The 27,328-nt window shown below is 31.7% G+C and overlaps 4 protein-coding genes across 4 annotated transcripts; 2 read left to right on the top strand and 2 right to left on the bottom strand.

The window, feature by feature from the left end:
* The first annotated feature begins 221 nt into the window (after nt 1–221).
* Nucleotides 222–1,888, top strand: eIF2beta (eukaryotic translation initiation factor 2 subunit beta). Its single transcript, XM_085208407.1, has one exon. The coding sequence runs from the start codon at nt 607–609 to the stop codon at nt 1,546–1,548; it is 942 nt and encodes a 313-aa protein (XP_085064533.1). The 5' UTR covers nt 222–606; the 3' UTR covers nt 1,549–1,888.
* Nucleotides 1,889–2,891: 1,003 nt separating this feature from the next.
* On the bottom strand, nt 2,892–4,742 carry LOC146539533 (beta-ureidopropionase-like). The gene has a single exon (XM_085208406.1). The coding sequence runs from the start codon at nt 4,320–4,322 to the stop codon at nt 3,168–3,170; it is 1,155 nt and encodes a 384-aa protein (XP_085064532.1). The 5' UTR covers nt 4,323–4,742; the 3' UTR covers nt 2,892–3,167.
* Nucleotides 4,743–5,433: 691 nt separating this feature from the next.
* On the top strand, nt 5,434–10,861 carry Mfap1 (Microfibril-associated protein 1). Its single transcript, XM_085208405.1, has 9 exons — nt 5,434–6,463; nt 6,592–6,785; nt 7,922–8,133; nt 8,297–8,409; nt 8,588–8,769; nt 9,063–9,187; nt 9,489–9,632; nt 9,995–10,091; nt 10,640–10,861. Exons 1-9 carry the CDS (start codon nt 6,391–6,393, stop codon nt 10,823–10,825), a joined length of 1,326 nt encoding a protein of 441 aa, XP_085064531.1. The 5' UTR covers nt 5,434–6,390; the 3' UTR covers nt 10,826–10,861.
* A 2,618-nt stretch (nt 10,862–13,479) lies between these two features.
* On the bottom strand, nt 13,480–16,184 carry LOC146539531 (acyl-CoA Delta(11) desaturase-like). Its single transcript, XM_085208206.1, has 5 exons — nt 15,716–16,184; nt 15,162–15,292; nt 14,683–14,888; nt 14,173–14,358; nt 13,480–13,853 (listed from the first exon to the last, which is right to left on the bottom strand). The coding sequence occupies exons 1-5, from the start codon at nt 15,918–15,920 to the stop codon at nt 13,583–13,585; spliced, it is 999 nt and encodes a 332-aa protein (XP_085064332.1). The 5' UTR covers nt 15,921–16,184; the 3' UTR covers nt 13,480–13,582.
* Between the last annotated feature and the right edge of the window lie 11,144 nt (nt 16,185–27,328).

Below are 27,328 nucleotides of genomic sequence, written 5' to 3'. Positions count from 1 at the left end.
ATAGACAAAACATGTCACATCATATTCCTATTTAGATATATCATCGAATATATTAAATATATCACCGAAGTTTATACATATTTAATTTAAAAAAATGTACTTGACTCAAAATGACACGTTATTGCATCAGCTTTTGAAGGAATATAAATAATCTGTCAGTTGAAAGGACGCCCAGTCGCCCACTAATTTTGTCTATCATCTTTCATTTATCACTTTAGTACTGGCCTGTGTTTATAGATATAAGTGTTGCTCCTTTCACACTTAGCTTTCCATTAAATTAAATTAATTAAAGTACCGTAATCTAAAACTAATTTTTTAAAATAAGCAATATACATATTTAAAAAATATATTAATAATTTAACACACTGCATATTTATGTTGTATTCATATAATAGTAGTAAAACAAACAAAATTTAACATCTACATTTACATTTATTAGCAAAAGTAGATAAAAGTACTGGCAACATTGAGCCAACAATCAGCGCTAAAGTTATTTCTAGTTTTGTACGTTGTGGATACTCATTACTCTGTGTTCCTGCCAAATTCTCCATCTGCACTATAACCAAACCTAAATCAAAAATCATTTTGAAATAGTAAAGTAAAACCATGGAAGAAGATATGATTTTTGATCCGTCTCTAAAGAAAAAAAAGAAAAAGAAGACGGGTTTTGATATAGACGCTGCCCTCGCTGGTGACCAAGGAGATACCACGAGTGTTGAAGCGCCTGCCGAGTCCGGTGACGTAGACATACCTGAAGATGAAAACCTCGACTTGGATAACTTCGGTAAAAAAAAGAAAAAAACTAAAAAGAGATTCTTTAACTTGCAAGAAATGGAAAATGCTCTCCCTGAAGTGACCCAGAATGAAAATACTCCTATCGAGGAACCTGAGCCTCAGGAAGAGGAGGTTATTGACGATTTAGACTTAGACATAGACTTCTCTAGGACTAAGAAGAAGAAAAAGAAGAAAAATATTGATGAGTTTGCAATTGAAGATGATGTGAAGGGAGAAGATCAAGATAAAGAGGAAGATCAGCATGGAGATTGGATTGGCAGTGATCGTGATTACACTTATGATGAGTTATTAGAGCGTGTGTTTGATATTATGAGAGAAAAGAATCCCAGTATGGTTTCTGGTAAAAAACAAAAGTTCATCATGAGACCCCCTCAGGTTGTAAGAATTGGGACAAAGAAAACATCATTTGCAAACTTTACAGAAATATGTAAGACCCTCCATCGTCAGCCTAAACATTTGTTAGACTTTTTACTAGCTGAATTGGGTACAAGTGGTTCTGTAGATGGTAATAGCCAGCTTATTATCAAGGGTCGTTTCCAACAAAAACAAATAGAAAATGTTTTACGTCGATACATAAAGGAATATGTTACCTGTCATACATGTCGTTCCCCTGATACTATTTTACAAAAAGATACCAGATTGTTCTTCCTTCAATGTGAAACTTGTGGTTCTCGTTGTTCTGTTGCAAGTATCAAATCTGGTTTCCAGGCCGTTACTGGTAAAAGAGCTGCCATGCGTGCAAAGACTGCATAGATTATTATTAGTGTTTAGTGGTAATCAATTTTATGATTGGCACTTTAGGGTACATTCAGTGATTTTTTCTATCTGAAGCAATGTATTAACCTTAACATAACACTGGTTGGTATGTTTAGGAACTTACTATAAATGCAAACTTAATTAATTAAATTATGAAAATTAAATATTTATATTTATGTGATCAGAGAGATTATGATTTTAAATAATTATATATTTTTTAAAAATTATTTCCTTTAAACAACTTATTGAACCACTGAGTGTATCCTACAATAATTACCATATATTTATATATAGCTCACTTCTGTATTATTCTCATTGGTACACAATGTTTTTAAAATTCTGTTTTATTTTGAAAATCCCTTTTGAAACCATTGCATTAAAAATTAAAATATTTGACTTCCTAAGTGATTGTGGAGTATTCTAAGTCATTCTAAGTAAACAAAACAATAATCACATATTTTTTATAAAAACAAGAGATCATTGGTGTGGTGCTATTAGTGGCCTAGCGCGCTTAGCTCGTGCCTGGGGCAAAATACTTTTACCGCGCCCCTCAGGCGAACATAATACAATTTCATATGTATGCTTAAATAGTTTTGCGGACTATTTGGCGTCCTCTTAAGAGCGGCGCCCGGGTATGATGACCCCCCCCCTCCCTTACTACGCCACTGGGTGCTATAGTAGAAGTTTTTAATAACAATAAAGCCACTATGTTACATTATTCAGTTGTGGATTCCATTCCCACTCAAGGGAATGAATTATTTTCACTTCCTTCACTCTGGTAACAATATAAAAGTTGAATTTTGCCAGTTGAAACAGTCTCAAACTTTTGGGTGGAAAGTGAGAAAATAAAACAGTCTTAACATTGGGTTCTCTTTGTCTATTTACCTTATGATACTGTAGTTAACAATATAACATTGTGCATAGACACATAATTGAATTTACTCTAGTTTGGTATTTTATATTGATTATGACTTTTTAAATGGAATATAATATAGTTTTAAAACAAACCTAAAATACATGCTTTTCCATACTAAAGAAGCTATAAATTGTATAAGCCCAAAATTTAAAGGTTTTTTCTAGTAACCTATGAAGTTCCAATATTCAGGACATGGCTCAATCATCACACCAGCTTATTGACACCATAATATTTTATTGTCACCTAAGGTATATGACTAACTGCCAAGATATAATCATTACAAGTGGTTCAAATTCAGATTCTTAGATTTTATTACACAGTCAGTCTGTTGTTACTGCTTGACCTAATAAAAGTGTGTTAAAAAGTAAACTAAATATGATTATCTAATTTATAAATTTATCATATGAAATAAAACATCAAGTGAATAATTGCTCATTAAATAAACCTTTATTATAATATAATTCAGCATTATAAAAGACAAGTAAGAAAAATAAAATGTTTTATAACAATATCAGCTTCACACTGTATCCCGCACACAGCAAGGTACACAGAGGGAATCTAGTGTTAAAGACTCCATTCCCCAATTTCTGCCAAATTCTATAAATAACAATAACAAATGAATAGAAATATTTTTTGACTAATATAAAATACTTAATATAATTATTATCATTGTAAAAATAAAACTTTTATAACATTGCTTTTAAACTATTGTTTGACCCTCATAATTAGGCTGTATTGCTTTATTCAAACTATCAGCATAGAGATCTAGCCGTTGTGTCATTGTGAAACCCCATTTGTCTTTTATCTGACGACATAGATTCAAATCAAGCTGGGCTATGAGTAAGCCATCTTGTATTCTTGATAAACCTGGAGTTCTGCAACCATCAGGAGCAGTCACATAACTGGATCCATAGAAGTGCCCAAATTCTTTATGAGCAGGATTCCCATCACCAGATGTAAATTCATTTGGAAAACTTTCTGTTCCAACTCTGTTTATTGCACAGGCAAAATAGCTATTTGCAATAGCTGCATTGCGGGCCTCTACAGCCCACAAATGCTCACTTAGCCCAGCAATAGTTGCTGAAGGGTTAAACACTATCTCTGCTCCATTAACACCAAACATTAACCAATTCAATGGATGATGTCTACCATAGCAAATGTTAACAGCAATTTTACCAAATTTAGTATTAAAAACAGGATGACCTGTGTTACCTTCAAAATAATAGGTAGATTCATTAAAGTCACCAACTCTGGGTATGTGATTTTTTCTGTGTTTACCAATTACCTTACCAAATTCGTTAATTACTACAGCTGTGTTCCATATGGTATCACCATGAGATTCATCTCTCTCTAATATTGGAGAGATAATAACCATGCCACATTTGGCAGCAAGTGCTTTCAAAAAAGTTACACTGGGGCCATCTGCAGAAGATTCTGCAAACTCACACCATGGCTGCTTTTCTCTAGTACAAAATGCAAATGGCATGCTCCAAGCCTCTTGTAAACATAAAATATTAACATCTTCATTAGCAGCAGCAACAATAATTTTTCCAATTTTATCAAAAATACCTTGTCTTTGTTGTACAATAGGCTTATCTGTTGAAATTGCAATAGAATGTTGTATTATACCAACTTTAACTATACGTGGTTTTCTGGTTTCTTCTTTTTGTGCTGGAAAATCATATGCTGCCATTTCAAAACTATTATTGTAAGCAAGTTCAATATTCGATTTTCTCAATTCCAGTAAATGATGATCTTTTCTGCCATAATGAATTCTGTTATATTCTTCTAAATCTTTATCTCCAAGTTGACTAGTTATTAAATCGTCTAAACTACGTAGTTCGCGAGCTGCCATAATTATTAAAAAATATAAAGAAATGAAAGTAAAATACAAAACAATTACACTCAACAAGAGTACTGGCTTGAAAGTTCTTAATAATATACTTAAGTTTATATATAAATATAGCTGATTGTTTAGTTTGTGTTACTACTTATGATAACTTATCAACTAAATAATATGTAAAGCTTGATGGCCTCTGCTTGTTTATATTCAAATATTATCGAATTTAGATAATGCTTACGTCTCCTTGTGTTCAATGTAAGCAATTTTTCATAAGAAACTAAGTCTTAATTTAATTATGTATAAAAGTAATGGAAATTGGAAATGGCCATCCCATTCCTTTCTATAAGTACAAAGTAATCAAAATAATCAAATATCGATATGAAATATGAATATATACGAGGCTACGTTCTAATTGCGGATTATTAAAGAACTAGTGGACCCGGACGCGGCTACGCCTGCTTAAACTATAAGAATATTTATTAAATATATTTTCAGTTTTCAATATAATTAGTAAGAAAATATAAGCTTAAATAATCAAAAAGAATAATAATTAGAGACATATTATTAGAAAAAATATCTGAGAAATTGAACACCAACATAAGAAGTAAAAGTAACTAAAGGATATTCTTAATATTAGAACCTAGAACCTAGAACCCGTACCTAAAAACTATTTAAAATATTTTTTGTCAACAATATCAAATAAAATAAGAAGAGAACCTAAGAGAAAGAGAAAATTTATAAAACCATCAACGTCATCTGCCCGTTCGCGTCGGTCATACTCATACTATGGCTCCCGACAGCTAGGTCATTTCGAATCAGTGACATCTCCTTAATTATTTATTAAAATGTATAATTTAAATCTAGATAAAATGCTAAAAGTGACTATTATATTTATTGTCATAAGGATGAATATCAAAATGTCGCGGTAACGGTTGCGTAGCGACGCGACGGTTGTTATTAACATGGCAGAATAAATTGCATGTCAAATTAGGAAGTATTTTAATTTCTTAGTATATATGTGTAATGTAATGTTATATAGCCTATAGCACTTCTGAAGAATGCAGCTTTCATACAAAACAAAAACAAAGTAAATCGATCCAGTAGATCCAGAGATCTTAGCGTTCAAACAAACAAACAAACAAACAAACAAACAAACAAACTCTTCCGCTTTATTATATTAGTATAGATAAGGTTCGGAATTTGTATATGTTATTTGTATCTATCTATCTATTGATTTTTTTCTTATTTAGTAAAAGCTTAAAGCTTTGAATAAACATGAAAAAATAGTAAAGTCCTATTAAATAGAAAAATATTCTTTAAGGGTGGAATAGTATATTCTGTCAATATTCAGTAAATAAAAATTAAGTCACTATAAATGTGTTATCACATTTAGTTTGAATTAAAACAAGCAATTGTGACTTACAATATTATACTAGTTAAATGGGGTGAATAGAAATCGCGGAACTAAAGATTTTTATAATATCCAATAATTTTCGTTAACAAATTTATTACTTTATTTCTTTTTCTATAAAAATAAAAATAATTGAAGACCAAACATTTACATGAAGTTGGTGAAAGGTAAAATAAAAGACGCAAAAATTACGAGTACGGTAGTTTTGAGTTAAAATGTGAGGGTAAGAGTACAATATTGAAATTTTTAATTGTCGATATTTTGCTATATTAATATTGCTCTAGTATATGTGTATTATCTATGATTAATATTGTATTGGCAGCCCTAGCACATTACATGTTGTAGTTGCTTTGTGTTGTCTGTTTGTGTTATTCTGTTGTCCGATTTAGGTTGTACAGAATATAGACTAATATGATTAGTAGAATTTACATTTAATAAATAAACAATATTTATTTTAGTGGAAGTGGAAATTACAAAATGAATTGGTTTATAGTTACGTGAAATGTGAAAATCAATATTTCATAGAATTATCGTTTTTCAATCTTGATTACAATTTTGTAACATTACATTTTTAACATATAAATTAAAAACGATATTACTATTACATACTGTAAGATTGTATATGTGTATTATCTTGAAGTGCTGCTAAGTACTAGTAATTGAGACAAGATGAACCAACTGCCTGCTCAACCTACTGGTATACAGAGTACAGCCGGAGCTGTCCCTGTTCGAAATGAAAAAGGTAAATAACGATTACATTCTTTGCCGTTTCTATCAAAATTATTTATGAGAACTTTGCATTCAAACTAATTATTACAACATGAAAAATGCAACAATATATTATAGTAATGATTATAAACGTTGTTATAGGTGAAATTTCTATGCAAAAAGTCAAAGTGCAGAGGTATATATCGGGAAAGAAACCGGAATATGCTCAAGGTGTTTCGTCTTCTGAAGAATCAGACACTGAAGACTTCATAGAACAACAAAGACCTGAACGCAAACATCAGATAGCACAAATAGTCAGCCGTAAAGATGATCCACAAAGTGAATCTGAGACAGAAGTAATTTTCTATATATTTTTAAATGAATGTTTCTCCTTGTATACAATATATTTTTTTTATAGTTTACCACTAACCTATTTGAAGCCATAAATAAACAAGCAATATTTTAAAATTACTTAAATTATATTGTAAAATAAAATCATAATAAGTTTTACGAAAATTATGAATGGTTCCTAAATAAGCAAAATAGCTACATATGGGGCTAAATAAAAATTTTCAAAATAATATGTTTTTTTTGCACTTTATACAAAGTATGTGCTTATGTTAACAATACAATTAAAATTTATTTTTATTTTTAAAAGATATTGCCTTTTATCTATGTCCATTACATACATATATACATGTTCAGTTGTATAAGTTTATTCTAAATTCCAGTGCCATCAAATTGTGATACTTAAAATTGTTTTTACCAAATTAACTCTTGAACTTAAACTACAGCTAGAGGTTCAAAATACTCTTTTCAAATCTAAAAGAGACCCTACAATATAAAAATATTCTAATATATGTCCAGGAAAGTAATTTACTCATGTTTTTACCCGATTTATGGCCATTATTCTAAACTTGATCACTTGGCAAACCAAATTGGCACACTCCATAATCGGAGAGCTTATTAAAATTTAGAATAACTTTGTCAATGATATCATTATTGTTTGTTTCATGATAGGTATTTATAAGTATTTATATTACTATATTTTGTTAATATAGATTTAAGCTTGGTTTTTACTGTGAAAATGACCTTCATATTTGTTTTTCCACCATTAAATAGTTGGGTAACTATTTAATGGCGGAAAAACAAGTATGAATATTTTTCTTACTAGTTCAACATAGACCTTAATAGAGCCATTGCTGCTCACGGTAGAACACAGGCTTCATTTTAAAAAGTGTGTGATGACTTCTACACATTATTTTTGACCACATTCAAATGGTTGAATTACTAAGTAAAATATTAGTGTAGCTTAGAAGAACACAAGATAACTATTTTTCTTATATCTGTACCACCATCTTCAGTTAAATGTAAAGCTTACTTACAACTCTTGTAACAAAAATCTTTAATTAGGTGGTCCCAAGCTGTCACAGTGTTCCTGAATGTGTTACACTATTATACTACTATCAACAGACAATAATGCTTTTACCAGATCGACGACCCACGTTTACGACGTTTACGTGTTGCTGCCCACTCTCCGCCTCGACGAGCGGAACACAAACCTGAGATAATAGATGCAGAGCCCGAACATGAATCGGAATCTAGTGAAGATGATGCGCGGCACAGCTCAGAGAGTGAAGATGATTTGGATGAAGAGGAGATTGAAAGACGTCGGCAGGCAGTCAAAGCTAAGCTTGCCGCTAGGTGAGACAATTAACCATTACAGTCTATTTTGCCAGTAAACAAAGAAATCAGTAACAATTTTTTTTTAATTGTTAATTTAGTTGAAAACATTAATAATAAAGTTAATATTGTAAGTTACTAAATATTGTATCCATATTTTGGTTTTATCATATTTTTTTTATAGAGAAGCAGAAAAGGAAGTACTTGGGAGAGATGAAGACGAAGAAATGTTAGATGGTGATAAAGAGGAGAGTGGCTCTTCTGATACAGAATATACAGATAGTGAGGAGGACACAGGTAATAAATAAACATATTATTGATTTTTAAATTATCCCGCATATATATAGCAGAGTAGTCATAAATTAATTCAACCAATTAATTCATCTTATTCAGGAATAAGGGTAAAGTTAACAATAAATTTAAAGTTGTTATTATTTTTTATATATATGTCATTTCTTTTGTTATATTTACGAAGGACCAAGAGTAAAGCCAGTATTTGTTAGAGCGTCTGACAGGATGACCGTAGCCGAGAGGGAACGTAAAGTAAAACAGCAAAAGAAAGAAGAATCCGAATCGAGAAAGGAAAAGGAAGAGAGGAGGAGAGAAGCTTTAAAGTTGGTGGAGGAGACAATTCGGTCTGAACAGAGAAATGCTCAGGTATTATTTCATGGTATTAGCTGTTAATTTAGTAACAATTAATATTTGCTTTAATTATAAATTGGCAGACATATTTCTTATAGATTTAGAATTAGTATCTTTTATCGATGGATACATAATGAATGTATGGAGAATGTTCTTATGTGAATGTTCAAAGCATTAATCAAGAAATGTATGGTCTGATTTTAACTAAAAAACTAAATTTAATAAAACTAATACCCCGTAAATCATTCAGGCTTAAGTGCCATTACTTTCCTAAAAATAAACACCATTAAATTATAGTACTTCCCCAGACTGACAGCAAGGAAGGTAACATCAACGACGTGTGCACCGACGACGAGAACGACGAACTCGAGTACGAAGCGTGGAAGTTGCGTGAAATGAAACGTATCAAACGCGACAAGGAGGAACGCGAGGCGTAAGTATTGTTACCTTTTTTTTAAAATTTTGGTATAGATAAACCGACAAAAAAAAAATTTCGAAGGTACCTACATAAGGGTTCCCCTCGCTGCACTCCGCCACTGCACTACCCCGCGAGCCTCATCACAAACACTAAAGTATAGTTCAGTGCGACACTAGATGTCATTTGCTACGCCTATTTTTATATACAGTAGAAACTTCTTTATCTGGCCCTCATACGGATTCGCGATTATCCAGACTACCAATCGCGAACAATTATATTAATAACAATATACAATACATTTATTTTTACTTTTCAGTATAGAAAAAGAGTTAATAGCAATAGAGCGAATGAGGAATATGACGGAGGAAGAGCGGCGCGTGGAACAACGGCTCAACCCGAAACTGGTCACCAACAAGGCCGTCAAAGGAAAATACAAGTTCTTACAGAAATATTATCACAGGTATGATGGCTGTCTGTCTTATACATAGTTGTAGTGTCAAAATATAGTGTAATAGATTATGCATATATTAGTCAATAGTTGCATGGTCAGATTATGTCTGTCTGTTCATCTATCAAGACTGGCACACAGGCACTCCGTATCTCAAGATCGTATTCGTGTGAAGGTATCAAACTGAAAGCCACAATCCTATTGACGTACAATAAAGAAATTAACCATGCTAATTACGTACTACTTTCGGTGGGCGAGACCAACTCTTTTTTATTTTTATAATAAGCAGAAAAAAATGAAAATAAATAAATTACAAGTATTTTTCTATATTTTAAATATTCTTTGATGTTAAATATGTGTTACAAATTTTTCAGAGGTGCTTTCTACTTAGACAAGGAGGAGGAAGTCTTCAAACAAGACTTTTCCGGCGCTACATTGGATGACCACTTCGACAAGACAGTGTTGCCTAAGGTTTGCATATATTTTTTAGCTTTGCACTGTATCCCGCATATAGTAGAGTAGGAACCTAGTGTTAAGGCATTTTGTTCTCCGCGCACCGTTCAATTTTTAAAACATTGCGTGTTGAGTGGTTAATCTCAATCCCGCGCTTTTTCTAATTACCAGAGTTAAGAAGGGAAAATAATTAATTCCCTCGACTGGGAATTGAATCTAGTCTAGGTTTGTGTGTACAAATAAATCTTGAACCATGTGCCACATTTATGTCAAAATTTTTATTTAAAACAAAAGAATTCCACCACATTGACATTGATACTCTAATAATTTAACTTCTAACTATCTAATAATTTAACTTTGTTTATGAAATGAAATTTCTGTATTTTCTAACAAATTTCATGATTAGAAAACTATACACGTACTTAATGATTATTTATTATTTTCATAAACATTTTCACACATTCCATAATGTTGATGACCTTATAAAAGTAATATTTAGATTTCCATATCATTTCGACACCAACGAGCTGAGCCTACAAATAACATACGATATATTTCTTTCTCAGGTGATGCAAGTAAAGAAGTTCGGTAGATCAGGCAGAACAAAATACACACATCTGGTTGACCAAGACACTACGGAGTTCGACTCCGCGTGGAGCAATGAGGGGTCTGCCTCGCGCCTCGCCAACTTTAGAGGCGGCATGAAACAAGTGTTTGATAGGCCGTCGGCTAAAGTTAAACATACTGTGTAGATATTTTATTTACAATAAATATAGGTATTTGTTTCATGGTTTGTTTTATTCTGTCCTTTTCAAATTTAAAGGTTATAAGTACGGTTGGCGAGGTAGTGGAAGCACTGAAGTTAGGCTTTCTGAACGTTCTTAAGTTGAGGAGAAAATTATCAAAAATAAGAAAAATTATATAATCAAATCTGCGCAGCTATTTACAGCTAACAACTTCAGGGCGGCCACGTATGAATATGTACATTGATGTAAAATTTTTTAATCTGATTTTTTATACAGAAAAAATATAAAAAAAATATTCTAAAAGGAATTTAGTTTTTAAAGGGGTTGGGGTCATGGATTCTTAATTGTAGGCGCACCATATAAAAGTATAGGGTTATATAAGAGTTGTTTTATTTTTTGTTGTAAGATAAGTGTCATATAAAAATGATTTGATTAAAGATGTAAAGATATTAACTAAAAATATAACTTAATATATAACAACAAACATGCTTAAATTTAACAAAAATGTATTAAAAATTTAAGATTAGATCAAAAATTTTATACTTAATTTAAAATCGCGTTAAAATATAAAAATAGGCCAGGCATAGGCATAAAACTAGGCCTCGAAGCTAACGTAATAAAGTAAGATATGTAATAATTAATCTCATCCAAGGAGACAAGTTAGAACTTTAGTATACTTCTTACAAAGTATATTATGATACGGCTAAAGTTTTTATACTCTCATTTGAAGTGAATAAATCAGTATCTAATGCCAACGAAGATTCGAGAGGAGAGGAGGAAGGAGAAGGAGGTGTATTATGCAAACTACTGGGGGGGATCAGCTAAGTGGACTTACGGCAACTGTAGATTGATCACGATCTAGACCCAAGCGGAAATTTTAAAAGGCTTAAGAAAGAACTTCTATCGTTAAAAACTTTCGAGATTCACGGTCTTGTCGTTGGCGCGATGAGATAAAGTTTAGGTTGATTTATATGTGTCAGATATCTGGAATTTGAATGTGATTTTTTTTTCACTGATTGGGTAAGTATAAGGCCGGTTTTTAACTGTTTTTTAATAAATAATGGATAATCTTTAACAAAAAAAGAACCGATATCAATCGGATTTCATGTTTAGAACATTGCCAAAGTTTCATCACACCACCTTTGTATCCTTTTCAAGAATCCCTCCTTCCTCCTTTTTTAAGAATCATCGAAATCGATAACGCACATGCTTAATGCAAATTTAATACTTATGTGATTTTCTCATGGAAAACATTTTTAGAACTGGACCAAATTATAATAGGACCATACGGGAAGCACCAGATTTCAAATAAAAAAAATAATAATCAAAATTAAAAAAAAACATAAGAAAATATAGTTTAATTGATTCTGAGAATTATCTAGAAATTTTGTAAACATTTGTTTTATTTCTCGAAATAGTTAACAGGATAGATCGATCGGATGGACCGAATGGATCATTATTTAATATTTTATTATAATTTTTTAGCACTTAAAATCAACAAAATTAAATAAGTTTCCCAAAAAAAGCAGTTCGTACGAAGCGAAGAACTTGTACGACTTGAACTCGAAACGACTGTGTAAGAGGAAGTTAAGTTGAAATCAAGACCAGCATCTTACACGAGCTGTAAGATAAAGTTTTTATAAGTTTATGCATTTGACGTTAAAGCAATATTTTAAAATTAGTTTATATACAACTTAACATAAATATTGCTATTTTAAAAGAAACTTATAACAAGAACGTCAATACATACCCTGGAACCTCCATGTTTATAATGAAAACATAATTTAAACTACGGTAATAATAAAACGTTGGTTTTGTAGCCGCCAGGCTTGGGAACATTGCTTAGCGGCGAAATAAAAGTTTTAAAAGCGTAACTGAGGACAGCGCCGCGCGGGTAGATAATAAAAGTTTTCTCCCCGAACGGCAGTTATGAAATGTTTGTAGGAAAGCGCGAACGCAACGGTTTATAGGTACTTTATAGTCGAGGCGAGCTGTCTTTTGCTTATCACGTAACTTTGTGCGATTAACCTGCGTATTTATTTCATTACTTTTTTAAAATTTATTTTATGATAACAAGGTCTAAACTTGTTATGCCTTGAGTCGCAAAATTTTTATGTATGTAAATAAATTTTTTTGTTAGGTATACTTTAGGAGTATATTCATTTTTAATTTTTCTTTAGCTTCGCGCTATATCGAAAATAGCAGGCTAGGCAGAGGGGGTTTGGAAACCTAATGTTAAGACACTCCGTTCCCGTGGAGACACTTCTGTTCCAATGCGCCATGGCTGATGTCGATAATTGTTAATCAGTATTTTCCAGATTATATGTTTAATCTATAACGTGGCAACATTTCATTTATTTAGTTACAAAACGTTTCATTTATTTTATGTTAATTTACATGATATCCAGACATATAGGTTACTTCTGTGTTTTTTTAATATTTAAAAGTATTTTAATTTTTTATTCGTAATCAATTGTAAATAACAATGCTATCTTGTACCTGTAGTGTAAGTAAATAAAACAGACAGTTAAATATCACATCATTAAGTATTTTCAAAAAATTAAACTTTTCTATGTATAAAATTATTAGTTTTTATAAAACATTTAGTTTTTTTAATACAAAATATTATAATGAAAAAGTCTTAATGAAATAAAATTAATATCACTAATATAATAACTAAACTAACAACTAAATAATCAAAATATTTATCAAATTCATAATATCACTAATACATGTAAAAAACGCTTCATTATATTGAACGACTTATAATTCGTTTTGAGACTTTAATGGGAAATGTACTGGAGTTCCATCCCCTAATCTTTGTGCTATAGAATTGATCATTTCAGGAGTTGCCTCACGAAGGTCGTAAGCCCAACCGAGTTTTTCAAAACCTTGAATAAATCTGGTGCACCAGTTGAACATATCGAAGTGTTCCGCAGCCTTGTAGTCAAAAGGAAACGCGTGATGATAATTATGCCAGCCTTCCCCGAGAGTACATGTCGCTACGAAACGATTTTCTGTTGGTATTAAGTTCCTATAATAAAAATATTTTATTTAATATTTTCATTATTAAAAAATATATTTGTACACGTAGTAAAAGTAACGTTATATTTTTCGCGCCTGTAGCGCGATAGGTAAAGGGTTATCTAGTGTTAAAACACTTTGTTTCTTACTTTTCTCTCAATTGAGATATTGTCTGTGAAGTGGTGATACTTAACGTTTTTTCCTTGTTACCAGAGTAAGAAAATGAAAATAATTATCTCAGCTTCTCATTTTTTCTCATTTTTTATATTAAGTTATGTTTTCAAAGAAAATAAACATATAACTAAAGTTCACGATATATTGTGACTTACTTGTTATAAGGCTTGTAGCCATAAGCGTGAGCCAGGCTGTTTACTGTAAGTTCACTATGAAACATACTTAGGAACCGTATGAACCACTGCCACGCGACCGCGCACTGCCATGACTCCCCAAACAAATATACGTTTATGCTAACTGGTAATATGTAGCAAAAAAATAATTTAAAGTAGCAAAAATATCTGAAAGAACAATTCAATAAAAGTATTAATATGTGAGAAATAAGTTTATGGGCATTGGAATTTTATAACAATGAAAAAAAAGAATCAATTTTAGCTTTAGTAACAGTTACACGCTATAAAGAAAGGAAAGTAGTGTTAATACACTCTGTTCCTTATGCACCATTCAATTCTTGAGATATAGGGTTTGAGCAGCGAAACTCAACGCCGCGCCATAGCAACGCATATCTTGTTCCCAATGAAAGTAATTTATTTCTCCGATTGAGAATCGAATCTATAACCCTTTTTAAATTCAGATGTTATCTTAAAATGGTATGACACACTTACTTGTTATAAAATTTGAGTAAAGGATCATTAGTAATATCAGTCATATCAATTAGTTTTCCACTATTTCTGACTTGGGCATTTTTCTTCATCATCAACCATCCAATATGTGAGAAGAATAGTCCACGGTTGGAATTGTGAGGGTCTGCATCTGTGTCGCTGAATTTGTGGTGGACGCGATGGTCGCGGACCCATTGTTCTAAGGAATTCTAAAGGACAACAAACAAACTTTATTACTTGGAATTAAACGAAAAAAACGTTTTTTTCTTTTAAGAAGCGACTACTAGCAGTCCCCCCAATCTTTAATATTCAAATTTTATTATTTTTTCTAAAAAATGACGCCAGTCGTGGCGTAGGAGTTGTGGGTTCAATCCCCACTCGAGGAAATGAAATATTTATTTAAAATTACATTTTCATTTCTTCGCTCTGGTGTGATTTATTTTTTATTTTATCTTTTAAAATGAAACACTAATAGTACGTACCTGACCAGCACAAGAAAAACACATAAGTAAAAATAGCTTGAGAGGCAGCGTGGCTTTATATGACTTATGCGTCCACAATCTGTGGGCGCCACCAGTGATGCCAAACCCGGTAATTACGTAAAATATTGCGGCTGAAAGGTGGGAGAATATGTTAATGGAACACTTGAAACGAGAGGCTAGTTATGGTGCATGAGCACAAAGTGGGACAGTTAACACGACTGGTTGTGAGTTCGATCCCCACTCGAGGAAATGAGACATTTAATGTTTTCATTTCTTCGCTCTGGTGTCGAGGCAAAACGCCAGTCAACACACAATGCTTCTAGAGTTGGTAAAAATTGGGAACGGAGTGTTTTAACAGTAAGTGTTCTCTGCTCACATCTTCTCTGATACAGCGTCAAGCTGATTAAATTTAGTTTTAAATCAAATAAATTTGTAATATATTTGATATAATCATATAATAGAATATATAATACAGTATAATAATAATCAAACACTAGGTTCCCAGGTTCCCTCTGCCTATGCCTATGACTTATTATATTAAATACAATACATACCCAATACAACCGTTTGCCATTTCACTGGAAAAGTGTAAAGTGAACACCAGTACACAGCTGCCATATGGTATAGAACAATTAGAATTGCCGTTGTCCATTTTATATCATTTTTAAAGCCTAAATTCTTTTCAAATGATCGAAATATTTCACTCAGAGATAGAGTCGATCTTTTATTTAATTTGTCCATCCTGAACACCACTCGCATCAATGGCGAACTGAAATTAAATTTTATTTAGTTTAAAATATGTACCTATATTAGTAGTTTTATAATTTCACAAGATTCATTTGACCCTTGCGTACTTTGAGACAATTGAAGTTTGTAAAGTATTCATTTGAAATTCCGTAAGCCATAAATAAATGTAAATATGCTATAAAACATTAGTTTTTTATAGAATTATATATATGAATACTTTCCTAGGAAATATTTTTATATGTAAATAATGTATTGATAAAGATTTTATAGATGTTTCATTAAATGTTTAAATATTTTAACTTAGTAACAATGTAGATATCTTGTAATATCAGAAACATGTAAAATGATCTAAAAATATAACTTAAAATTGTTGCTGAATTTTCCTTCCACAAATTCCAGGAATTTCCTCCCACAAATTGCAATTACAGAGAGATAGTAGGAGTGTAAAAAAAAATGATTTTTCTTTGTCCGTTAACGCCAGTAAAATGGTTGGGAAATGCTGAGTGAAGAGATTTGTCACTAGGTCCTGTCTGTAAAGTTTGAACAGAATAACATTTTTTATTATGTACCTTCCACCGCTTTTGCGTGTTCATAAAAGTTACTGTAGTCCATAAAATAATAAATTGTGTTTATTTTTATGGACTTAAAATTTTATGACTGAATGATTATATTATAGGATTGGAGATTTAAAAAAGCATAGGTTAATGCCTAATTAATTAATTAATTCTCATATTTATTAGGCCAGTTGTAGCGCAGGGGCAAAAGTGTGTGATTGTAAACGCGACTGGTTCAATCCTCACCTGAGAATTTTTTTTTTTCGCTCTGGTGTCATTCAACACACACTGCCTCCAGAATTAGCGGAAAGGGGGGGACCGGAGTTCGGTGGGGACCGAAGTGTCTTTGTTCACTAGGTTCCCTCTGCCCACCCCGCTGTGAAGCTGTTTTTTTTAATTTTTTTAAATATTTATTAAAGAGAAATATATTATTAATATAACGTACTGAACCATATAGCATAGTTTGATGTCCACAATGTCGTATTAGCATTTACTAATGTATTAGGTACTCTAATTCTAAATACATTCATTAAGTAAATTGAAATCGGTCAAGTGTGTTGTACTCTATTGTCGTACCTGTGTCGTAATATAGGCGTTTCATATATAAGTAGTAGTTGAGGCCAGTAACCTCGACAGGTTGTGGATTCGATTCCCATTCGAGAAAATGTATTATTTAATATTTTAATTTTGTAGCTCTGGTGTCAAGACAAAGAGTCTCCTATCGGAGTGTCTCAACACTAAACTCAAGAAAAAAAATCAAGTAGTAATAAAGCGTAGAAGTTTACCTAAGAACATATACTAATATTTAAATGAGCCAATTACATTGTTTATATGTAAAATGTTAATTATATTTTACAGCTTCTGTACGTGACTTTGTCATCGTGGATATAAGGACGTGGTCTTTAGAAAATTAAACTGTGTTTAATTTCGTACGCGAGTAGCAGTCGCTGTTTTTTTTGACAACTTTCGTTTTTTTCTCTGTCCATATTATTTGTTTTATTTTTAACGTAACGTTAAAAATTAAATTACAATTAAATAACAATTTAGGCCAGACGTGGCGCACACAAGTGGGTTCGATTCCCACTCGAGGAAATGATGTACTTAATAATTTTAATTTCTTCGCTCTGATGTCGAGGCAAAATGCGGCGTTGAATTCCATCACTCAACACGTAGTGCCTCTATAACTGGACGGAAAGTGAGGAGCGGAGTGTCCTAACACTAGCGGTTACATGAAAAAGAAATCACGTTGAAAAAAATATTAATATTTTAATGTAAATATTGAATTTTAATAAGCTAAGGATAAAAGGTTGGATAGAGGTTTTTACGTCCGATCATAAAACGCACGTGACACGAGGCCCTTTGCTATTAGACTGCAAAGACTATACCCCCAGGTAATAATCCCGGAATACAATATTAGACACGTGTACCACACACATAACGAGTTATTATTAAAAACAACTTTCATAATTTGCACAATTTCTTATACGAATAAGTGATGAGGTTCAAATATGTTAATTTGTTTATCTACATATATTTATTAAAGATTCTCGTATCTCCGCAAGTAGCAGATAGAAGGAGCTTAGTGATAAGTCACTCCACTTCCCAGTTTCCGCCGAATTCTGAAAGCATTGAGTGATGAGTGGCGGAATACAACGCCGCGCTTACTCTCGATACTACAGCGAAAGAAATTAAAATATTAATGTCATTTCGTCGAATGGTAATCGAACCCACACCCTACTGTAATAAAAATAGAGAGCCCTGTGAGTTGTCTTTTACTTATCTACATAAAATAAGCATACTATATGAATACATATGTGAATGTGTTGATATATCATGTTAATTAAATATTTATATTCTATTGAATTCAAATTTATGTAGAAATCAAGGGAAAAATGAATAGCGCGATACTACGAGTATTTATATGACTATTTAATTTTATATAGATGTAGATAAATATAAAAGTCGTTTTTGAACTAAAAAAGTGGGGTTTTATATGTTTAAAAGGTTACGGTAGTCCTTCATTCTCTATAAAAATAAAAATCAATACAAAAAATATTTCAGTATATTATTATGTCTTTTATAATTATTAACATAATATTTTTTTTGTAATCGGTATCGCACATAATTATTTTATTTTATTCTATGACATCCATCCGCCTGCCGACCTAAAATAATTATGTCCTGGATCAGCAGCAAACGGAAAACCATAAAGACCGTTTGTTTTGCCGGAGTTAATCCGGATAATGGGTATTCGGAAAATTTTGTCACTCACGTTGTCCAGCCAAATCTCGCCCGCTCGTAAAAGAGCGAATAAAATTCCACCGGATTAAAGGATGTTTGTTGAAATTTATAATTCTTTGTATTGTAGAGCTTTGTATATAAATAAATAATTTATATACTTACGTGTACTGGTTTATTTATGTTTAGATGTCTGTCTCAAGAGCGGCTTCGCCCGCTTCATTTTATTTTTATGTTATAGCCAAAGGAAAATATTATTTTTAAATATATATATTTTTTCAATACCAAGTATAAAGGATACTTGTCCTTTCTAATACCTTTAAGAATATGTGTACAAATAATATGAGCGTGGTACATCTACATATGAAAAAATCTATTCTTTTTCTTTTTCCTGGCATTAATCCCTGTTGTGGGTATATTTATCAAAGTAACAGGACCCATACTTTTATGTCTTATACATTCATTTGCACTCGTTAATTCGAATATCTTGTTACCTAAATTATACAAATTAATTACAAGTAAATTTATGCCATTTAATTACAAGTAACAATGAATAGATAGATGCGTTACAAGCCGAAAGCATAGGCTGATCGTGCCTCTCTATGGCTTGTTCTGCGCTCTCGTTTTCACACTCGGCTCAGGAGGAAAGTGACGTTAAGTAAAAACGTGACATACTTGAACCTACGGCCGGCGCTCATCGATTTAAAAAACGTTATCACGACAAAAAGTTGTATAAATTAATTTTCATGTCATCAATGAATCCTTTTTAGTATAACGTATTTTAGAGTTATTCTCAAAAAATCTAATTCACTACATTTGTTTATTACACTAATCTAAAGTTGTGTAAAGATATATAGTAGCTAAACTTCTAATATTAAAGTTTTGTACTTAACTTACGTACTACGTGAGTGGTAATGAACTCGTAACTTCATTTGCTCGTCTAACAATAAAATATTACTAAACTTTATTCTTTTATTTGACTATTTATTTTAATATTGAAGGTAAACAATTAATAAATTAATTTATTTTAACTCTGAAGTAATCCATAGAAATTAAACCGACAGTAATTAATAAGTACTTGGTTTTATTTATTTTAAAACATTTTTTTCCTTAAAAGTAAATAAATATATTTCAAAGATTTATAGATCGTTCCACAAGGATTGTTACGTCAACATGGAAGAAAATTTACCGTGCTCCTGGGATTTTACTTATAATAATTACAAGTGAAACAAAATAAAATACAATATACCGGCCCCCGGGGAACCCCCGCCGCAGGTTTACGATTCCGGTGTTAATTTATTAATTGAAGAATGCAGTAATATGCAAATATGCAACGGTTCTTATATTTTCTTAAATTAGATATTTAAATGTCTTATTGTGTCTAATTTTATTAATTTCTATTTAAAATAATTACGACCTTATCTTATAGAGTTAAAATTTTAAAATTAGAATGTTTTTAAGTTAAAAAAAGAAAAAAATTGTTGTCTTTAAAAATGTTAGACGATGACTCTATCTATACAGGTAATAAGAGGTTACTGGAGTGATCTTTCACTTTGTTGTTTAATGTAAAATTATAAAAATAATTAAGCAAATATTTCAGAAATTTACTTTTTTGTTCTAGGAATAATTTTATCCCGTTTATACTTTACCTACAGTATTATAAGCTTTATAGTTTTTTTAGTACATATTGTAAATTTTATAATACTTTTTATATTATATTTTTTTAAATATTCATATAAAGGTAACTTTTCTTTATGTAAGGGGTGGCCTCATTCTTTTGTCATAAAGGTTGGAACATTTGAAATAAATGTGATGTAGATAATAAAAAGCTCCGCCTATTCGGAGATTTCTATGACGATAACTGAAATTGTGAATACATTTGCTAGATCGATATTTTTTTGTATTGATAGCTTGTTTGTTTATTATATTTTATTTTAAAAACAAATTAAGGGCAGTGTGTGACTGTAAAAGCAACAGGTCGTAGGTTCGATTCTGACTGGAGGAAATGAATCATTTCATATTTTCACTTTTTCGCTTTTGAGTAGAGGCAAAAGCACGGCGTTGAATTCCTCAACTCACCACGCAATGCTTCTAAAATTCCGGAGAGCGGGAGCGGAGTGTCTTAACACTAGGCTCCCTCTGCCTACCCCGAAAAAATACTTTTTTAAATAAATTATTATTCACAAAGAATTAATTAATTCCTTATATTATATTTAATTCCTTTTTAATAACACTGTATGATACACATGCACCAGTCCGACCGGTCAGGATTAAACATCTTCCTGCGCCATGGCTCACTGCTGATATTAAAAAACTGCAGGAGAAGAAGTATAATGCTAAGCGTAAATATATTTCTGACGTAAGTGACGCAAGTAGAACTAAATATGTGAGAGCTCGTAATCGTTGCAACAGGGTCTGTAGAGATAGTCAACGGCGCCATATCTATAAATCAGTAATTGAAGAAGATGATCCAGCCAAAGTCTGGAAATTTCTCAAATCCCTTGGAGTCGGTAAAACAAAACACAACGTTAATCCAACAAATTTAGATTTAAATTCCCTTAATCAACATTTCACTTCTTCTAGTACAATCGATAGTACTTATAAATTGAAAACATTAACTGATCTTTCTTCTTTACCCGCTCCTCAGGTTCCTCCTTTTAAATTTAGTCAATTCACTGTAAGTGGTGTTAAGAGAAATATTATGGCTATTAAGTCGGGTGCAGTCGGTGCTGACTGCATTAGTCGTAAAATGATCATTCCTATAATAGACCTGTTAGCCCCCGTAATCACATCCATTCTGAATTGCTCTATTCTTCACGGTGATTTCCCTTCCATCTGGAAAGATGCTCAAATTTTCCCATTACCGAAAAAATCAAATCCATCTTCCTATTCCGATTATCGTCCGATTTCTATCCTTCCATTATTATCAAAAGTGCTAGAACGCCTTGTTCACAAACAACTAAGCACATTCCTTTCAAAACACAATCTCCTAAATTCCTTACAGTCCGGCTTTCGCCATGGTCATAGTACGACTACTGCTTTAGTCAAGATCACTGATGACATCAGACGTGGTATGGATGATCGGAAGATTACTGTGTTGACATTACTAGATTTCAGTAATGCCTTCAGCACTGTTGATTTTGACATACTACTTGCTTTACTAACTTGTCTTAACATATCTCCTGAGGTGATTGATTGGTTTCGTTCTTACTTGTGCGGACGTCGACAGCGCATTCGAATAGATGATTCATATTCTGAATGGTCTTTCACTAGTGCTGGCGTCCCACAAGGTGGCGTGTTGTCTCCTCTTCTTTTTTCAATTTTTATTAATAACATCTGTCTAAAAATTTCTTCTCTCTACCACCTGTATGCTGACGACTTGCAAATCTACGCACAAGGTACTCTCACTGAACTGCCCAATACCATCGAGAAAATAAATAGTGATCTGAAGCATATTTCAGTTTGGAGCAGACATTTTGGACTTACTATAAATCCTTTAAAAAGTCAAACAATTGTAATAGGTAGTCCTAGATTATTGTCAAAAATTGATTTATCACAAATGTCCACTATAGCTATTGATAGGACTTCCATTCCATTTAGGGATTCAGTTAGGAACTTGGGTGTAATTATGGATAAGCATTTGTCCTGGGGACCCCAAATAGGTGAAGTAAGCAGAAAGATATATGCTTCTTCTGCATCTCTGCGTAGGCTGCGCAATTTCCTACCAGTACCTACCAAAATTGCGCTGGCAAACTCACTCCTATTACCAATTCTAGATTATGCTGATATTTGTTATCCTGACATTAAAGAGGAGCAACTTAATAAACTTGAGCGACTTCAAAACTTTTGCATTAGGTTCATATTTGGTATTCATAAATATGATCATATTTCTGAATTTCGTGATAAGCTCAAGTGGCTCCCTATCCGCCTTCGCAGGAATACTCATATACTTCATCTTCTCTATTCTGTACTGTTTAACCCTACTACTCCTCCTTATCTGAAGAAACAATTCAAGTTTCTACGTGACGTCCACTCACTTTCACTACGCTCCCAAAACAATCTATTACTTGAAATTCCTCTTCACTCTTCTTCTTTTCTGTCTAACTCCTATACTATTAAAGCTGCCCAACTATGGAATTCCTTACCAATTGAAATCAGACGTGCCAAAAGCTTACAAAAATTTAAAACTTCGTTAAAGAAATATTATTTAAATATATAATTTTAGCCTTTGTTTTTAGCATCAAATTTTTTTTTTTTTACAAATCTTTAAATACTATGTGTACTATATGTATTATTTATTTATTATGTTTATTTTACTGTATAGTAATATATATTTATCTATGTATATGTATGTGTTATTTATTTAGTGTATATTAATTATATATATTTATTTATTTATATTATTATTAAATTCCTTATATTATAATTTAATGCACCACCCACCACCTTCTTTTTTATACAATTCCAATAACCAAAGGTTGCCTGGAAGAGATCGCTTCAAGCGATAAGGCCGCCTTATTGTACATGTTTTTGTTAATTTTGTATATAAATTGTGTAAAATTTTGTTGTTTTTGTGCAATAAAGGATATTGTATTGTATTGTATTGTATTAATTTACCCCCCAACAAAATACCAAATATATTTTAAGAGAGAAAAATAGTAAATATTGTAAAATAAACAAATATAGAAAAAGTATAAAACTTAATTGGTTCTTAATTAATCTTTAAGAATGGAAGCTCGCTCTGTTGTAGTAAATGAGGTTTACAAGAGACGAAATTAAAAGCTGCGGTTAGTGCCCGCGGCGTCGACGGCACTGTGTGTATGTGAGTGCATTTTAGTTAGGAACGAATGTTGCCAGCTAAATAAAGTGGAAATGAATAGCTTTGAAAGCGCTTTTGTTTCATATAGTCGTGTCTGCTTTAAATTTAACTCTATTTTATGCGAGTGTTAAAAATTAATGACAAGTATAATTAACTTTATAACTATATAATCTAATATCGTTAGTTCTAGTTATGAAATGTTAGTTCAGTTCTTAGTTTGTCACGTTCCAAGCGTGCCAGTGGAGCACTGATTAGTGCTAATGTCACGTTGTATGGAGAAGATACGAAGGAAATTGTACAGTAGAAAAGAGAGAATAGTACACGATAGGAGAATGTCAAAAAGAGATATACTTTAAAATCCTGCCTTCTTTAATAAAATAATCTCGTATTGCTTATCTTTTCATGCTTTTTTTAAAAAATATATAAATGACTTTAAATCGAAAATTTGTAAAAGCAATTTATTCGTGAAGTTAGTTAAAATAGTTACAGGAATAAAGTTCACCAATAAATTGCGCTTGGACATTGGTTAAACTTACTTCGTTCAGAACTTAGCAAGCTACAATTTCTTACTGACGAAATAAACTTAGTTATTAGTTTTACGTTTGTTTAGTTAAGTTAAGTTAAATTAAGTATTAATTATTCACAACAATTAAAAAATCCAGTCTAGATATTTTAAATTAATATTTTGAAACTATAATTTTATTTGGGCAACGAAAATGAAAAACATGTGTAAGAACTTAGAAAAAAGATCTACTATTATAATTATATCTTTTAAAGTACAATCTAAGAAACTAAATATTTAATAGTGCTAATAAATATATCTACAGATATATATATGTATATGTTTCAAGGTACTTTATTGTCCCAATCAGCACTTTGTCTTCCTAAAGCCTGACAATGCGGCCGCTCTCCATTATAGTGTATTGGGTGAAAAGCGAATGCTTTGACGTTCTGTGGAATTCTCTTACTTATCTAATATATCCGAATATTATAAATGTGAAATTTTGTGAGGATGGATGCTTGTTCCAATTTCTACAGTAATAGAGCTTGTGAATCAAAATAATACATAGGCTATAATTTATATAAGATTTTGTATTAAATAAACGCAGTAAAAAGAGTATTTATATGCAGTTCTTTAGATATAAATTGTATATTTTCTCTCTCAATATCTCTTATCTCCAATAATTGTTTAATTACCGTTGAGTTAATCTATATATATATAAAAGGACTTGTCCTCACTGACTGAGGTAAGACGCACGCACAGCCTTAACCGCTCATGGTAGAAACGTTAAATTTGGACAGATGTTTACTTTTGTAATCTGGACATCCACTAAGAAGGGATTTTGAAATAGGAGTTTAAAGTTTGTATGGAAAAAATTTAAAATAGGCACCGATTTTTATAAAATTTGAAATTTAGATTTTTAAAAGTATTTAATTGAACACGTGTTTCATCGTTTTCTACAATTCTCCCCCTAAGGGTACAAATAAGGGGTTGAAAGTTTGTATAGATTTTTTTTTAAATCGCCACCAATTTTTATAAAATTTGAAATTTAAACTCTTAAAAATATTTAATTGAACATGTGTTTCATGGTTTTCTAGAATTCACCCCCTAATATGTGAAAGAGAAGAATTCTTATTTTGAAAAAGGCAGTATTTTCTTTACTTTCAGTTTTCGCTTTTTTTAAGATAAAGTCTAAGCTGAAAATTACAACTAAAGTTCTGTCTGTTTTCTTTTTCAAATTAGCAGGAAGTTGTATTTATTGTTTGAAGTCAGTGCCAGCCAAGGAAAAAATACAATTAAAAAGGTTTTTAATTATCAATAATTTAATTTATTATATTTTTTAATTTTCTTTATTTTAAAGTAATTAAAATATAATTTTATACATTTCAAGATTTTTTCTTTAAAATTTATTGTATAAATAATATTTTTAGCAAATAACTTCCCTTTTATGATTTTTTTTTACAAAATAAACGCTTATTAAAGTATAATAGCAGAAAGCCTTATCTATTGTTCGGGCGGTGAAGTTTTATCTGCAGAAGCCTAACTTTTTTGCTCCTGCAAATATCTTTGCGAATTTGGTGCTCTGGGGAAATCCCGCGAGGTCCCTTTCTTACGTTTTCTAGATAAAGTAAATATTTAAGTCGTAGCAAATAATGGGAATGAAATATTGACATTTAATTTGTAATGTAATATAATTATAGTTTTCTTTTCATGTAGATCTCATTTTATTTTAAGCTTTAAAAAAAATAACGCCATACAATATAAATGTCAATAAGCATCTCACTTTTGGTTTTAGAAGATGTACATCTTTATTTAAATGTACCCATAATTCAGTTAAAATTATCATATGTGTGTAAGGTTTTTGTAAGAAAAAGAAGAAAGAAGAAGTTCAAAATTTTATTCGGTGGAAAACATTTTGCCTGCGTAGGTACTATTTTGGCAGAGAGAACCTGGGAACCTTGTTTTTAGACACTTCGTTTACATTAAGTCACTTCTGTGTCCACTTCACCCGCCCGCCGAACTCTGGGGCACTGCAAGTGGAATATGAAAAAGCTTTGCCTCGTTACCACAGCAGGCATATGAAAATATTAAATATTTCACTTCCTCGAGCGGGAATAGAACCCACAACCTGTAGAATTAACATACACGCTTATGCCCATGTGCCAATATTGGCCTAGTTTCGACAGATTTTTTGTTTTTAAAACGAATTCTGACAATCTGCAGTAAGCGTTAAAAGTTTAATTGTCTTCACACATTGTCATGGGAACACGTCTCCATCATGACGTGACAAACCCGCATATACTCACATTTGTCACGCTATAGTTGCCTAAGCTTTTACTGTGATTGATATGTCCCAAGCCTCGTGGTTTCGATACTTCCACTTTGTATATTTCTTTTCGTATTATATTTAAGAAGTTTTTATGTAAGAAGTATTAAATAGGTATATATCAATAGATTTCTCTATTGTGGGATAACTCGTGAAAGATATTAATTCCATTCGTAATATTGTGGAATTGGTCGTGGCTTTTGTGAATGGATGGTTAGCTGTGGTATGGGTTATGGAGGCTTATAATTTTTATATGACTTTATGGTCATAATATGTGCCATAGCATAAAAATATAGCGATACATATACATAAATTTAAGATTTTCTTAATAAAATTTTCGCCCCAATTCTAGACATTGTGTGTTGAATGACTTAAACACAACACACGCTTTATATAATTGTAGGGATCCTCAAGCAGCAGCTTTACAGATACATATAAAAAACATGAGTGCTTTCGAGATTTAGCAGGCGAAGCCGCGAACGGGTTGCTAGTAGGTATAACTTAAAGTATAAGTCTTACTGACATTTTTTAATTTCAATCTCTATATGTATAAGACGAAATAAAACAAGAGTATTTTACTTTTAACAATATTACTTCCGACAGAATAAATCTCCATATAAATTTCAGGCTAACGTCCAGTTTCATTTTACTTGGGCACGTTAACTTCATACATCATTTTACCTATTTAGTCGGCTGACGTTGACGAATGTTAGAAATGAATTAAAATTCCTTTATGTAGAAGAATTCTAGCGACAATTGTAGGTTTGATCCCGACGCGGGGGAATAAATTATTATTTTTTAATATTTTCATTTCTTTGCTCTAGTATCAAGACAAAAAGGCGGCGTTGAGTTCCGTTCCTCAACACGCAATGCCTTGAAATTCGGCGGAAACTGATGAACGGAGTGTCTTAACACTAGGTTCCCTTTATATTCCCGCTATAAGCGTGAAGCTGGAAAAAAATATTGTTTTTTCTCTATTTT

Source organism: Heliconius melpomene, chromosome 4, assembly GCF_056956725.1.
Source record: "Heliconius melpomene rosina isolate 202511_hmr_F chromosome 4, ASM5695672v1, whole genome shotgun sequence".
NCBI classification, from domain to species: domain Eukaryota; kingdom Metazoa; phylum Arthropoda; class Insecta; order Lepidoptera; family Nymphalidae; genus Heliconius; species Heliconius melpomene.
The sequence above is the reverse complement of the archived record's forward strand: the minus strand, read 5'-3'. Positions and strand labels throughout refer to the sequence as shown.

Coding starts and splice junctions, on each gene's coding strand:
- eIF2beta (XM_085208407.1), top strand. CDS start 607: ATGGAAGAAGATATGATTTTTGATCCGTCTCTAAAGAAAAAAAAGAAA.
- LOC146539533 (XM_085208406.1), bottom strand. CDS start 4,322: ATGGCAGCTCGCGAACTACGTAGTTTAGACGATTTAATAACTAGTCAA.
- Mfap1 (XM_085208405.1), top strand. CDS start 6,391: ATGAACCAACTGCCTGCTCAACCTACTGGTATACAGAGTACAGCCGGA. Junction 6,464..6,591: donor CCCTGTTCGAAATGAAAAAG/GTAAATAACGAT, acceptor ACGTTGTTATAG/GTGAAATTTCTATGCAAAAA. Junction 9,188..9,488: donor GACAAGGAGGAACGCGAGGC/GTAAGTATTGTT, acceptor TTTACTTTTCAG/TATAGAAAAAGAGTTAATAG.
- LOC146539531 (XM_085208206.1), bottom strand. CDS start 15,920: ATGCGAGTGGTGTTCAGGATGGACAAATTAAATAAAAGATCGACTCTA. Junction 14,889..15,161: donor GTTTTTCTTGTGCTGGTCAG/GTACGTACTATT, acceptor GTTGTCCTTTAG/AATTCCTTAGAACAATGGGT. Junction 13,854..14,172: donor GGCTACAAGCCTTATAACAA/GTAAGTCACAAT, acceptor TTTTTATTATAG/GAACTTAATACCAACAGAAA.